The 16680-nt window shown below is 46.2% G+C and overlaps 1 protein-coding gene across 1 annotated transcript in view; it reads right to left on the bottom strand.

The window, feature by feature from the left end:
* Positions 1 to 1659, bottom strand: part of LOC126277887 (ATP-binding cassette subfamily G member 4-like) — a 307189-nt gene extending 305530 nt beyond the window's left edge. The window contains exon 1 of the mRNA XM_049977437.1: positions 752 to 1659. Within this exon, the coding sequence (XP_049833394.1) occupies positions 752 to 893 (142 nt within the window). The 5' untranslated portion in view covers positions 894 to 1659. The remainder of the gene's footprint in view (positions 1 to 751) is intronic.
* Between the last annotated feature and the right edge of the window lie 15021 nt (positions 1660 to 16680).

The raw sequence follows: 16680 nt of genomic DNA, 5'->3' as shown, positions 1-16680 counted from the left end.
GAGCTAGCTGCGTTGCAGAAGAACGATGTTTTCTGAAACCATGCTGATAACGTATCAATAGATCGTTCCCTTCGAGGTGATTCATAATGTTTGAATACAGTATATGCTCCAAAACCCTACTGCAAACTGACGCTACAGGATCATATAGTAATCGCGAAAGCGTTACGGGGATGATTGATAAACTCCAGTGGAAGACTCTGCAAGACAGACACTCAGTAGCTCGGTACGGGCTTTTGTTGAAGTTTCGAGAACATGCCTTCACCGAGGAGTCAAGCAGTATATTGCTCCCTCCTACGTATATCTCGCGAAGAGACCATGAGGATAAAATCAGAGAGACTAGAGCGCACACAGAGGCATACCAATAACCTTTCTTTCCACGAACAATACAAGGCTGAAATAGTTGGGAGACACGATAGAGGTACTTTGAGTACCTCCGCCACACACCTTCAGGTGGCTTGGGGAGTATGGATGTAGATGAAAAAGAGTGGTGTTCTGGATGGAATAATAGAGATTTCGAGACATTGGGAGTCATAGAGAAGCAGAGACTAAAGGACTGTAAGGAGACATTATAAGAAAGTATAAGTATAAAAAAATTAGGGGGCGTTATTTTACAGGATGTCCCTCGTGACTTGTAACAGCCTTCCGTTTGCGTCGGGAGTTAAACAGAAAGCGGTGCTGCGTTGGCGTAGCTGGTGCGCTAGTCGCCGGAAGCGGCGCCGCGTGACAGAGCCGGCCGCTACTCGCTACTCACCGGAGCGGACGCCCGCGCTGCGTACGGAGAAGCACAGGTCGTGGAACTCGATGTCGACGCGCGGCCTCTTCGCCATGCGCGTGAAGCGGCTCTCCTTCCGCACCAGAAGCGGCGGCAGCTTCCCGTCCTCCGTCACCACCATGCTGGCAGTCCGCACTCAACTGCTGCGAGTCCCAATCCTGCTTCCTCCTCCCGCGCCTCTGACTGGCACACGCGCAATTCGCACAGACGCAGCTACTGCATGCCTCGCTCGCAGCAGCGGGTGAATTCGGCAGGAGGTCGCGAAGCAGTCTGCTGAGCCTGCAGAGCTTCGCAGTGGGAGCCTAGCGCGAGAAGTGAACCGGAGGGCGCTGCCCGTTACGGTAGGCGGGGTCTGAACTGCACGCTCCGTGGACAACGGTGCCGTTCCTCCTGTTTGCCGCTGTCTCTGAGAAACACCGTCGAAGGTCTAACAGTTTTGCTCTATAGTGAGCTATCGCTGCAAAGTAGCTACGTCAAAACTACATTTACTACTGTAGAGGCTAATTTGTTCGGCACAGCCTTCATAGACAAGGGGCGAAGGTCTTTAAAGGAAATTTACAAATTTTTATCTCGTTTCACACGGACGCTGACAAGCCGATATAGTTTGCTGTGGGATGTAGAGGGGAAACAGCTACACACTGAACTAAAATAGACGCTTTAGTCTCTGTTATACTACGTCGCCTGTGCGTACTACTTTCTGTCAGTTCCTCAATACTGCTACAACCAAGTTTGCTACAGTTTAGTGATCTTGCAAAAAGTCCAATTTTCGATAGCTTGCAGCTTGTGGGTACGGGAAATGGCCGACTGTGGCGTGCGGGTCCCGGGTTGGTGGTGGCGCTGGCAGCTGTGTTGGACGGGCGCCCGCGATGCGCTCCACAGGCCGACTGGAGGGCGCAGCCTCGCGGCCGCTGCAGCCGCAGACCCTCTGGAGGAGGCGGGGAGGGGGGGGGGGGAGGAGGGGGGAGTGGGTGCCCGCGCGTGGCGCTCTTGTGCGGCGCCTCACCTGGCGGCTACTCGCAGACCCGGGCCAACTCTGGTGACGCACGGCCATCAACGTGCTGGCCGGTCCACGCGCGCGTGGTCACAAGTACCGAGGTACGATTCGAGGCGCGTCTCATACGCCCACATAACACTCGCCAGTCAGGTGTCAAAAGCTTGAATAACCACCCATACTTTCAGGTTTTATTGGGTGAAAACACACTGAAGCGCCGAAGAAATTGGTATAGGCATGCGTATTCAAATACAGAGCTACGTAAACTGGCAAAATACGGCGCTGCTGTCGGCTACGTCTATACAGGGTGTTACAAAAAGGTACGGCCAAACATTCCTCACACACAAATAAAGAAAAGATGTTATGTGGACATGTGTCCGGAAACGCTTAATTACCGTGTTAGAGCTCATTTTAGTTTCGTCAGTATGTACTGTACTTCCTCGATTCACCGCCAGATGGCCCAATTGAAGAAACGTAATGTTGACTTCGGTGCTTGTGGTGACATGCGACTCATTGCTCTACAGTACTAGCATCAAGCACATCAGTACGTAGCATCAACAGGTTAGTGTTCATCACGAACGTGGTTTTGCAGTCAGTGCAATGTTTACAAATGCGGAGTTGGCAGATGCCCATTTGATGTATATATTAGCACGGGGCAATAGTCGTGGCGCGGTTCGTTTGTATCGAGACAGATTTCCAGAACGAAGGTGTCCCGACAGGAAGACGTTCGAAGCAATTGACCGGCGTCTTAGGGAGCACGGAACAGTCCAGCCTATGACTCGCGACTGGGGAAGACCTAGAACGACGATGACACCTGCAATGGACGAGGCGATTCTTCGTGCAGTTGGCGATAACCCTAATGTCAGCGTCGGAGAAGTTGCTGCTGTACAAGGTAACGGTGACCACGTCACTTTATGGAGAGTGCTACGGGAGAACCAGTTGTTTCCGTACCGTGTACAGCGTGTGCCGGCACTATCAGCAGCTGATTGGTCTCCACGGGTATACTTCTGCGAATGGTTCATCCAACAATAGTGCAAATGTTCTCTTTACGGATGAGGCTTCATTCCAACGTTATCAAATTGTAAATTTTCACAATCAACATGTGTGGGCTGACGAGAATCCGTACGCAGTTGTGCAATCACTTCACCAATACAGATTTTCTGTGAACGTTTGGGCAGGCATTGTTGGTGATGTCTTGATTGGGCCCCATGTTCTTCCACCTACGCTCAATGGAGCACATTATCATGATTTCATACAGGATACTGTACCTGTGCTGCTAGAACATGTGCCTTTACAAATACAACACAACATGTGGTTCATGCACGATGGAGCTCCTGCACATTTCAGTCAAAGTGTTCGTACGCTTCTCAACAACAGATTCGGTGACCGATGGATTGGTAGAGACGTAGCAATTCCATGGCCTCCACGCTCTCCTGACCTCAACCCTCTTGACTTTCATTTATGGGAGCATTTGAAAGCTCTTGTCTACGCAACCCTGGTACCAAATATAGAGACTCTTCGTGCTCTTATTGTGGACGGCTGTTATATAATACACCATTCTCCAGGGCTACATCAGCGCATCAGGGATTGCATGCGACGGAGGGTGGATGCATGTATCCTCCCTAACGGAGGACATTTTGAACATTTCCTGTAACAAAGTGTTTGAAGTCAATCTGGTACGTTCTGTTGCTGTGTGTTTCCATTCCATGATTAATGTGATTTGAAGAGAAGTAATAAAATGAGCTCCAACATGGAAAGTAAGCGTTTCCGGACGCATGTCCACATAACATATTTTCTTTCTTTGTGTGTGAGGAATGATTCCTGAAAGTTTGGCCGATCCTTTTTGTAACACCCTGTATAAGACAAGTGCTTGGCGCAGTTGTTTGATCGGTTACTGCTGTTACAATGACAGGTTATCTGAGTTTGAACGCGGTGTTACAGTCGGCGCACCAGCGATGGGACACAGCATCTCCGAGGTAGCGATGAACTGCCGATTTTCACGTACGACCATATCACGAGTGTCACGAGTGTACCGTAGGAATCCGGCAAAACATCAAATCTCCGACATCACTGCTGCCGGAAAAAGATTCTGCAAGAACGGTACCAACGACGGCTGAACAGAATCGTTAAACGTGACAGAAGTGCAACCCTTCCGCAAACTGCTGCAGATTTTAATGCTGGACCACCGACTGTCAGCGTACGAACCATTCAACGAAACATCATCGACAGCGGCTTTGGCAGGCAAAGGCCCGCTCGTGTACCCTTGATGACTACACGACACACAGCTTTACGTCTCGCCTGGGACCGTCAACGCCGACATTGAACTGTCGATGACTGGAAACATGTTGCCTGATCGGACGAGTCTCGTTTCAAATTGTATCCAGTGGATGAACGTGTAGGGTATGGAGACAACCTCATGAATCCATGGACCCTGCAAGTCAGCAGGGGCTGTTCAAGCTGGTGGACCTCTGTAATGGTGTGGGGCATGTGCAGATGGAGTGACATGGGACCCCTGTTAGGTCCAGATACGACTCTAACAAGTGACCCGCAAGTAAGCATCCTGTCTGATCACTGCATCCATTTGTGCCCATTATGCATTCCGACGGACTTGGGCAATTCCAGCGGGACAATGCGACACTACATACGTCAAATATTGCTACATAGTGATTCCAGGAACAGTCTTTTGAGTTTAAACACTACCGCTGGCCACCAAACTCCCCGGACGTGAACATTATTGAGCATATGTGGGATGACTTGCAACGTGCTGTTCAGAGGAGACCTCCACCCTCTCGTACTCTTACGGGTTTATTGACAGCCCTGCAGGATTCATGGTGTCAATTCGATCCAGCACTATTTCAGAGATTAGTCGAGTGCATGCCAGGTCTTGCTGCGGCACTTGTGCGTGCTCGCGGGGGCCGTCGTACACGATATTAGGTGGACGTACCGGTTTCTTAGACTCTTCAGTGTAGAAGCTCAGTAAGGAAACAAAACAATCGTCTCCCACAGGACTCAGTTTTCGCTCCTCTCCTATTCAGCCTTTATACAGGGTGGCGCAGTTGAAAGTAACCCTCGTCCACTTTGAGTGCGAATGTCCTATTTCAACGTTTGAAATGAACAGCTGCAACAGTGGTCAGTTTTATGCAGTAATCTATCGTTAGTATTTTTCTGTCAGCATTTCAGTTTACTTCATAAGTGAAGTTAGATGCTTCTTTTTTCGTTCTGCCAAACGACTTTCTCGATAGCAGAAACAATTGAAATTGTGGAAGCATACGTGAAAACAAGTTCCATTAAGAAAACTCGCGAATTTTTCAGTGTCAAATATCCGGATAGACGACTACCAGCAGAGAGAGCAATACAGAGCCTGTATAAAAATTGACACAACTACGGACCTGTGCAAAATGTAAAACGACGTAGAATCCCTTCAGTTCGCGCATCGGAAGTTACTGTAGATATTCGCCGGAGAATTGTTGAGAGCCCAAATAAGTCTATATGTAAACTGGCCCAACAGGCGCATGTAAGTAAAAGGCGTTGCCAGCGGATATGGAAAAGTGTTAATTTGAAGCCATATCGAATGACATTTGTACAGCAGTTAGGGAGGATGACAGAAACGAGTAGATTACTGTCCGTGGCTTTTGAATAATATCAGCGGTGGCTTTTTAGACCTTTTCCATTACATCCTGAGCAGTGAAGCATGGTTTCATCCTTCCGAACATGTGAGTTCACAGGAAACGAGGTACTGATTAATGGAGAACCCTAACACTGTGTGTTAGCAACCACTCCATAACGACAAAAATCGGCGATTGGTGTGGTATAACAGGTACGCGCATCATAGGACCGATATTTTTTAGCACAGTCCTCAACATGGTTGCATATATGAAAAATTCCGATGCATTTTCTGTTCAACTTACTGAATATGAAAGTCAGTACTGCTTTTCCAGCAAGAGGAAGCAACATTTCAAATGTGTAAGGTGCCCCTGGAACGAGTCCATGATGTCTTCAGTGAGGAACCAGCTGTCAGCAAACATTCATGGCCACACACAATACAAGAACTGAAAGACATCAGCCGTGAAGTTGCCGCCATTCATATCCGAACTCCATGCCTGGTGTATCTAAATATGCTTAAATGTGCAGAGCTGTCTATTGATGTTATACAGGGTCAATTTCAATATCTTCTGTATTATTGCCCTGTATTTTTCACTGTAACTAATTGGTAAGTCCATTTCAGCTCTTAGTTTCTGTAATTTCACTGCTTTTCCTTTACACTTACACGGGCTGCTGTTTGCGCCACGCTATATTCGTGACCTTCCAAAAACATCAAGGAAATTTCGCTATGCATACGTTATCGCTCTAGCTTACCAATCAAAAAGTCTTCGTCAGTCAGACCGAACACAGAGCACTTACCCGCCCTTAGCTCATATTTAAAAAAATAAAAAAAACTCGACACTGAAGCCTAGTATCAGTTAAAGAGAGGTTAGTGCGTTTCATCTTAACAACAAACAAGCTGACACTGAGCTCAAGGTGCAATTTGATGACAACATTCTCCGTCGCGACACGTACCCCAAGTGTATTGGCATCACACTCCACCGCACTCTGTCTTATAAACAATATCTGGAAAACACATCAGCCAGTATAAAAACTCGTAACTAAATTATTCACACGCTGTGTGGCACAACCTGGGAGGCTTCAATGGAGACTTCGCTTACATTCGCTCTCGCACTGGTGTTTTTGGTCACAGAATCCTGTGCTTCAGTGTGGTGTAATAACTGTAATACCATCCTCATCAAAGCGCAGCTCGACAACACTACGCGCATGATTACTGGTACAATCAGACCAGCTCCTGGCTTCCCTATCAAGAAATACCTGCCCACCACAGACTCGCAGATCTGAGACCCTGCATAGAAATGGCTCTGAGAACTATGGGACTGAACACCTGAGGTCAACAGTCCCCTAGAACTTAGAACTACCTAGAACTTAACTAACCTAAGGACATCTCACACATCCATACCCGAGGTAGGATTCGAACCTGCGACCGTAGTAGTACGCGGTTCCGCACTGAAGCGCCTAGAACCGCTCGGCCACAGTGGCCGGCCATTTCAAACCTCAACCTCCTGATCATGCAATGGTATTTCGTGGAAGTTGTGCGGGTTCTCCTCTGCCCAGAACTGTGATTCTGTGAGTTGACATAACCGCACAGATGAAACCAGGCTTCATTAGACATAAAGAACAGATCCATGTCCAAGCCATTTATTGTTGTCTCAGTGAACAGTCACTCACAAAATTGGAGGCGCTGCGGAGCATCTCCAGGTTTTCATTTATGAACAACAGCCACTCGGTAGGGACGCAAGTGCACGTCCAGGTGGAGTATTCGTCCACATGATCGACATAATATGGCTGTATCTTGTGCCAGGGGTCGGGTTGATTTGGTAGGACTCTGAAACATTTTCTGGTAAACTGCAGCCACATTTTCTGGTGTGGGAGCACGTTTCGGAATATTTTTTGACTTGTTCAAAATAGATCCTGTCTGATGCCGGTTTCGGACTGAGCGTTGCATGATACACTTTGCTGGAATTTGACGCCATTAAACTTCTCAGCAAGCAACTGACCACATCGTTTCCACGACTTTGTTATCAAGTAACAATGAACACCCGCTCCTCCACTGTGAGTACCATCGTCCCCTTTGCACTGCTCCTTTGTCAGTTATGCAGCCTGCACTGCTCTCTGAACCGATGTGGATCACGTAGCGAGCGAACACATTGTGTGTGCGCCACAGTGTGGGGTTATATGAAAACATTCACTTCCAATTGTATCCACTCGTTCGCGCCACTTTTGTTTGCCCCGCCCTGTACATGTTGAATATTGCAGAGAAGAAAACAGAAACCAGCCGCTCTTAATACTGATATTTATTTACACAAATAGTGTCGTTAGTGGTTTCGAATGGACAGGGCAGCGTTAGACGGCTCTCGTTTGCATGATATTTATTGTTGTTTACATTAGTTGTTGAAAAAGTTTACAATTAATGTAAATAAAAACGAACTTAATACTGTATAAACGTGAGTAGCGGTCTGAAGATGAACCTGTTGGTTAGAAAGCGGTAATGACTCTAGTTTTGTAAATAAATAGCACTGTTGATTTGTCAACAGTGCTATTTATTTACAAAACTGCTTTCTTCTCTGAAAGAATCAACTTACAAAAACTTTTATTTTGGTAATTAGAACCAGTCAGCTTCCAGGTATGGCACTTAGAACGTTCTTAGGAAAGTATTTATTTTCTAATTTGTATCATTAATTTTTGCTATGATGTAGTGTGAGCCGTGTGCGGCTCGCGTTGATGCCGTTCATAGCTTGGCATCTTGTAATACCGATAGCGGCGTCTCGTTTTTATAGTGTGTTCACTGGCGCCACTACTTTTGCTTGCCTTGCCTGTCCGTGAGTGGCAACAGCAGCGCTTATCGATAGCGCGTACTGTGGTACCATCCTTGGAGCGGCTTCTAATATTTCCGGGTCCTCGTGTGTCGAGCTAGTTGGTTTGGGAGGAAGCCGCAGTGAGGTTCGGCAACCAGTACTCGCCCGACCGCTGGTGACACACATGCTCTGTCCGACGGAAGGATGTGGTCGTGAGAGTGCGCGACCACGTCAAGGACCGGATTCAGCGACTTTTAGTTGAACGGACCGTGATATTCGGGTAGTGCAATTTTCACTTGTGTGCCTGTGTCCGCTCGTCGAAGTGACCTCATGGCAATAAGTTGTAAGTCTACGATTTATACTGAGATCTTTCCCGTGCATGACTTGAGTGGGGACGACCGTTGGAAGTAATGCATATTATTGGTCGGCTGAAGGCCACAAACAATGTTACATACAATCAACAGGTGAAGGCCTGATTAAGAAGGTTGAAAATTATTCGTGAGCTGAAGGCCAAAAGAAGTTTCATAATACACAAGGGCTAAAGGCCTGATTTACAAATAAGGTGGACAGTAACACCTTAAAAATACTAAAACCCTTTCTAATGATATTAATAACTTGTAACAAGCTATAGTGGGGGCTGAAGACCTCGCTAAAACAGGATTGAAAATTATTTGTCGTCTGAAGGCCACAAGCAATGTTACAAACAATTAAAGGCTGAAGGCCTGATGAAAGGATTCAAAATTATTGAGGTCTGAAGGCCAGAAACAATTTTCAGAATACTGAATGGTTGAAGGACTGATTTACAAGTAAGGAAGGCAGTTGCATGTTAAAATACTAAAACCTTTCTAAAACAATCTTAACGAACTTTTAACAGGCTATAGTGACGGCTGCAGGCCTTATTAAGAGAAAATTGAAAATAATTTGTCGGCTGAAGGGTACGAGCAGTGTTACAAACAACTAACGGCTGAAGACCGGGATTGCAAGTGGGGAAGGTAATAACATGTTAAAACATTAGGGTAAATTTTAAATAATTGTGAAAACTTGTCCAAATAAGACGGAGTGATCCACACTCAGTGCTCCCTGGATTGACCTGAGGAAGGTGACTACAGCTGTATAAGCGGTGAGATAGGCAACCAAGAGTTGTACTCACGCAACAGGATGGCAACTCCCACTTGGGGTAGCTTAAGCGCCGACAGGCCGACTAACCAATCCGTGTAACGTCCGATCACCGGTACAACGTTGGAATATTTTTAGGCAAGGGCGAAGAGGCAGACAACACCCCGTCTTCAGAAACACAGCCAAGGCCGAAGGAAACACTAGAACCAAGGTAAACATCCCAGAAACATATGCACAGTACAATTCAAGAGGCTGTCGAACTGCACGCCGTGTCGACAGCATCAACGCGACGAGGAAAGGTACACTGCCGGAAAAGTACGCTAACCTCCAGAGCAGGTTACTGGGGCGTTAGTGACTACAAGGCAGAAAATATCGCTCGTTGCACTTCACTAATAAGAATAATACTAAATCCACACTAACATCAAGGAGCAGAAGGCGGCTAATAGCTTCCGACAACCTGACAGGCTCCCCTTGTTGTGGTTGGTCTCACCGACCCTGGGAGCAGCGACACGCAAACAACAGCGAGATGTGAAACAGTGGAGGTTTCAGTACTGGACGCAGGTCACTCAACTTCAAACGTCCTGGGTTCGGTCGTCGGCTACAGCCCATCGGTCGGACAGAGCCTGCACGCCACCAGCAGACCCGGCCTGTTCTCGCGCTGCGTACCTCCTCGCTGCTCCATTCGAAGCCGAACGTATGTCCGTTCGCAACTCCTCACCAAATCTAGTACGCAGACAGCATTAAAATTACTGCTCATTCAAAACCACTAGGCCGGCCGCGGTGGTCTCGCGGTTATAGGCGCGCAGTCCGGAACCGTGCGACTGCTACGGTCGCAGGTTCGAATCCTGCCTCGGGCATGGATGTGTGTAATGTCCTTAGGTTAGTTAGGTTTAAGTAGTTCTAAGTTCTAGGAGACTAATGACCACAGAAGTTGAGTCCCATAGTGCTCAGAGCCATTTGAACCATTTTTCAAAACCACTAGATACACACGGACCCGGGAAAACAATTCCACCAACAACACACAATACTGAAACCTGTCACTGTGAAACAACACAGAGAAGGCAGAAGCGGTCGGAAGACCAAACGCACGTCGTCCACTGTGACGACCGACCGAACGACCAACCAACGGTCGTCCCCACTCAAGTCATGCACGGGAAAGATCTCAGTATAAATCGTAGACTTACAAGTTATTGCCATAAGGTCGTCAGCCGTTACTATAGGCTGTTACCGTTTTGATTGTTAAGAAGAAAATATCTTAGTATTTGTTAATGTGTAACTGCCTTCCTCACTTGTAATTCAGGCCTTCAGCCATTGTGTATTCTGAAATTGCTGCTGGCCTTCAGCCGTTAATTGTTTGTAGCATTGCTTGTGGTTTTCAGCCGACAAATAGTGTCAGCTCTTGATAAGGCCTTCAGCCGTCACTATAACTTATTACAGTTATTAAGATTGTTGAAAGGGTTTTTGGTAATTTTAACGTATACTTGTCCACCTTATTGGTAATTCCGGCCTTCAGCCATTGTGTATTTTTTTGAAATTGCTTCTGGCCTTCAGCCGACTAATAATTTTGAACCTTCTTAATCTGGCATTCAGCCGTTGATTGTGTGTAACATTAATTGTGGCCTTCAGCCGACAATAACTTGCAATACTTCTAATAAGACTTTCAGCCGCCAGTGTAGTAAAATCCACTACTGGCCATTAAAATGGCTACACCACGAAGATGACGTGCTACAGACGCTAAATTTAACCGACATGAACAAGATGCTGTGATATGCAAATGATTAGCTTTTCAGAGCATTCATACAAGGCTGGCGCCGGTGACGACACCTACAACGTGCTGACATAAGGAAAGTTTCCAACCGATTTCTCATACACAAACAGCAGTTGACCGGCGTTGCCTGGTGAAACGTTGTTGTGAAGCCTCATTAAGGAGGAGAAATGCGCACCATCACGTTTCCGACTTTTATAAAGGCCAGATTGTATCCTATCGCGATTCCGGTTTATCTATCGCGACATTGTTGCTCGCGTTGGTCGAGATCCAATGACTGTTAGCAGAATATGGAATCGGTGGGTTCAGGAGAGTAAAACGGAACGCCGTGCTGGATCCCAACGGCCTCGTATCACTAGCACTCGAGATGACACGCATCTTATCCGCATGGCTGTAACGGATCGTGCAGCCACGTCTCGATCCCTGAGTCAACAGATGGGGACGTTTTCAAGACAACAATCATCTGCACGAAGAGTTCGACGACGTTTGCAGCAGCATGAACTATCAGCTCGGAAACCATGGCTGCGGTTTCCCTTGACGCTGCATCACAGACAGGAGCGCCTGCAATGGTGTACTCAGCGACGAACCTGGGTGCACGAATGGTAAAACATCGTTTCTTTGGATGAATCCAGGTTCTGTTTACAGCATCATGATGGTCACATCCGTGTTTGGCGACATCGTGGTGAACGCACATTGGAAGCATGTATTCGTCTTCGCCATACTGGCGTATCACCCGGCGTGTCATTGGTTACACGCCTCGGTCACCTTTTGTTCGCACTGACCGCACTTTGAACAGTGGACGTTACATGTGTTACGACCCGTGGCTCTACCCTTCATTCGATCCCTGCGGAACCCCAATGCACGACCGCATGTTGCAGGTCCGTACGGGCCTTTCTGGATACAGAAAATGTTCGACTGCTACCCTGGCCAGCACATTCTCCAGATCTCTCACCAATTGAAAACGGCTGGTCAATGGTGGCCGAGCAACTGGCTCGTCACAATACGCCAGTCACTACTCTTGATGAACTGTGGTATCGTGTTGAAGCTGCATGGGCAGCTGTACCTGTACACGCCATCCAAGCTCTGTTTGACTCGATGCCCAGGCGTTTCAAGGCCGTTATTACGGCCAGAGGTGGTTGTTCTGGGTACTGATTTCTCAGGATCTATGCACCCAAATTGCGTGAAAATGTAATCACGTGTCAGTTCTAGTATAATATCTGTCCAATGAATACCCGCTTATCATCTGCATTTCTTCTTGGTGTAGCAATTTTAATGGCCAGTAGTGTCTTTTAAAAATGATTGTTGAGAGTTCTGTTTTTTAAAAAAATAAAGTGTATGTGTTTTATGTGCAACCAATGGTAACTGATGAACCACGACCACACCTTTCCAGCGTTCCCTAAGACCCACGATTCAGTGAATAGCGTAATTCTGTGGCATCAAAATACTTCCTCATTTTTTTCGATACAAACCAGTTCTGAAAAAAGAGATATACGTTGCTTGTTTCATTCTAGTGACCAATGTCAGATTTGGCGTTTATAGCGTTCTCGATTTCTACTGCTCATGTGATCCTCTACCACCCGCGAAACTCATAGCAGTGAAGTGGTGTGTACCATTTTCTTCTCAACAGGCACAATCCTCGTATGTTGTAGTCGTTTACGCTGAGGTGACAAAAGTTATGGGATACCTCCTAATATCGTATCGGACCTCCTTTTGCCCAACGTAGAGCAGAAACTCGACTTGGCATGGACTCAACAAGTCGTTCGAAGTCCCCTGCAGAAATACTGGGCCCTGCTGCCTCACTAGCAGTCCATAATTTCAAAAGTGTTGCTGGTGCAAGATTTTGCACATTAAATGATCCCTCGATTGTGTCTCATAAATTTTTATGGAACTAATTTCCAGCGATCTGGGTGGCCAGATCATTCGCTCGAACTGTCCAGAATGTTCTTCAACCAAATCACGAACAGTTGTCGTCTGATAACAAGGCACAGTGTCGTCCATAAAAATTACATTCCCTGAAAGGCTGAAAATGGTCTTCAAGTAGCCGAATATCACCCTTTATGGACAGTGATCGGTTCAGTTGGACCAGTGGGTCCAGTCCATACCAAAATACTTTGTTGACAACCTGGGTCCATGGCTTAGTGGGGTCTGAGCCACTCTCGAAACTTACCATTAATTCTTACCAACTGAAATCGGGTCTCATTTGACCAGACCACGTTTTTCCAGTCATACGGGTCCAACCAATATGGTCGTGACTCTGGGAGAGGCGCTACAGGCGATTTCGTGCTGTTAGCAAAGGTACAGGTGTCGGTCGTCTGCTGCCACAGCCAGTCGACGACAAATTTGGTCGCACTTCCCTCATGGATACGTTCGTCGCACGTTCCACATTGATCTCTGCGATTTTTCACGCTGTGTTGCTTGTCTGTTAGCACTGACAAATCTACGCAAACAAGGCGGCTCTCGATCGTTAAGTGGAGGCCTTCGGCAACTGCGTTGTTGGTGAGAGGTGACGCCTGAAATTTGGTGCCGGCCTGAGAGGCCGAGCGCTTCTAGGCGCTTCAGTCTGGAACCGCGCGACCGCTACGGTCGCAGGTTCGAATATTGCCTCGGGCATGGAGGTGTGTGATGTCCTTAGGTTAGTTAGGTTTAAGTAGTTCTAAGTTCTAGGAGACTAATGACATCAGATGTTAAGTCCCATAGTGCTCAGAGCCATTTGAACCATTTTGAAATTTGGTATTCTCGGCATTTTTAACTCTGTGGATCTCTCTTCTAGATTGCACATACAAAATTCTATGCAAGATCCTATATGAAAGAATCAAGGAGCAATTAGAACAGGAGTTAGGGGAAAATCAGGGAGGTTTCAGACCATGGAGACGCTGTGCAGAGCAGATAATTAGTTTAAAATTGATTATCGCATACTACAAGAAACGGAACAAAACCTCTGGCAATAACATTTGTAGATTTTAAGAAGGCATATGACTGTCTCCACAGACGTTCAGTATTTAAAATTTTAAGAAATCTAGGACTCCATCCAAAACTAATTAAAATTCAACAACTCACTATAACCAACACCAAATCAAAAGTGACGTTTAGAGGAGTAATTTCGGAACCATTCCTCGTAGAAACAGGCTTAAGACAAGGTGACTGCCTATCACCATTACTGTTAAACTGTGCACTGGAGTACATAATGAGAGAATGGTACAAGGACAATACAAAGAGGATAAGAATTGGAAGTGCAAAAGGTGATATTAGCTTAAACTGCTTGGGATTCGCTGATGATCTTGCTCTCCTAGCCAACACCGTTCAAGAAGCCAGGCAACAAGTGAAATCACTAAAAGAAATAGCAGAGAAAGTAAGCCTTAAAATATCATTTGAAAAAAACGGAGATTGTGCTAACTGATCCACCACTTGCAAACAAAATTACGATAGGAGAACAGGAAATCAAAATTGTTGATAAATTTAAATATTTAGGCGAAATAATAACATAAAATCTAAATGAGAAGCCATCATGGCAGAATAGGATTAAAAAACGGAACTACGCAAATTACATTACCAATACTACATACAACAAAAAAAGCCTATCTATAGATGCAAAATTAAAACACTATAAAACAGTTACACAACCATAAATAACGTATGCAGCTGAAACTATCTTCAAAACAACTAATACAGCAGAAATTGACAGAATACTACAAATAGGAAGAAGAATAATTACGACATGTATAAATAAACAGTATAAAATAAATGGACATTGGAGAATAGCATCAAATGAAACAGTATATAAGAAAATAAACCAGTCATGAGCACAATCAGGAAGAAACGCATCTCATTCTTTGGACATCTGATGAGAACTCCAGAAAACAGAATTAGTAAAAAAAAATACAAAAATTGTGGAATAGCAAGAGCGACATTAAATGGATCACAGAAATCAAGGAAGATATAAAAGAACTTCAAATTATAGTGGATGACCTAAAAAACAAGACAGAGAAAACCAGAATACTGCAAGACCCGCAAACCAGACTACAAATGAAAATCAATAAAAGAGTACAGGAAGAGTTGTCTCAGATGAAGAAAGAAAGAAAATATCTGAAAGAATGAAGAAATACAGGGCAGACAGAAGAGCAAAACACCTTTCATATAAGAATAGACTCTACAAATTATACTACCTAAATATCATATTAAGTTATTGTTGAACCAAATTGTATCCCTGTGTAACAACTTGTTTAGAACTTTGTATTTTTGACTAGAGTGGTCCAATGAAGGCCATAAAATAAATAATAATAATAATAATAAATAATAACAACTGTGGATCTTAGAATACTGAATTCCCTAACGATTTCGGAAACGGAATGTCCCTTGCGACTTTCTCTCTACCAACGCACTCTGCCACTTCAGTGTATATGGAATTAGGGCAGTAACATGAGTCGAAGTGAAAACATAACTAATGACAGTGAAGAGCAATCGTGTTTTGTCGTATCCATGACAACACCGTCAGTGTAGTTGTTCTATTTGTTAGTGTGAGCCCTGCTGGCCCCGGTTTACGCGTTGGTTTAAACCTTGACTTTTACTCTGCATTTGGTTTCCCGCGGTTATTGTGGTTATGCCGTGGTTCTTCCTCTTTCTACGAGTGGCAGCAGCGGTGTACATTGATATTCGCACCTTGCACTATCTTTGGTCTGGTGCTTATAGTTTCCGGCTAGCCGGTGTGCGGCAGTCGGTCGGTTGGTGTGGATCAGCCAGGAAATCTCCACACGGCGCTGTGGGCCAGGCCTGCTGGTGGTCTCTACGCAGTGTCGAAGTGTGTGGGAGCTGTTCCGATTACTACGAGGTTCGTGGCTCACCGACCCAGGACATCGAAGTTGAGTGGTGATTTAATTACTGAAGCCAGTATGTTCACATTGTGCCGTTTGTTTTCATGGTTGGCTATTGGGGGTATTCCCGTGAGCAGCAGCGAGTGTTCCACCATCCGGTGGAGTTTAACTGTATTTTGGTTATTTGAAGTCCAAGTACACCAGCAGAATTTTCTGCCTTGTGGCCTTTAGCGTTCCGGTTACCTGCCCTGGCCGCAGGCGTAAAATTCAGGCTGTGTCCTTTCCTCACCGTGTTGTCGCTGACGAACACGTGTGTGTGTAGTTTTGACAGCTTATGCGTACTTGGTTGTGAGCAGCTACGCCTTTTACGTTCTGGCTTTGGAGTTACTTGTGTACTGGTCGGGTGGAAAGCAAGTCGCCCTGTCGGTGGTCCGTTAACTGTCTCTCGGTTGGGTTGGCGGCGGATCGGATATACACTCCTGGAAATGGAAAAAAGAACACATTGACACCCGTGTCTCAGACCCACCATACTTGCTCCGGACACTGCGAGAGGGCTGTACAAGCAATGATCACACGCTCGGCACAGCAGACATACCAGGAACCGCGGTGTTGGCCGTCGAATGGCGCTAGCTGCGCAGCATTTGTGCACCGCCGCCGTCAGTGTCAGCCAGTTAGCCGTGGCATACGGAGCTCCATCGCAGTCCTTAACACTGGTAGCATGCCGCGACAGCGTGGACGTGAACCGTATGTGCAGTTGACGGACTTTGAGCGAGGGCGTATAGTGGGCATGCGGGAGGCCGGGTGGACGTACCGCCGAATTGCTCAAC

The sequence above is a fragment of the Schistocerca gregaria genome, chromosome 6 (assembly GCF_023897955.1).
Source record: "Schistocerca gregaria isolate iqSchGreg1 chromosome 6, iqSchGreg1.2, whole genome shotgun sequence".
NCBI lineage: Eukaryota > Metazoa > Arthropoda > Insecta > Orthoptera > Acrididae > Schistocerca > Schistocerca gregaria.
The sequence above is the reverse complement of the archived record's forward strand: the minus strand, read 5'-3'. Positions and strand labels throughout refer to the sequence as shown.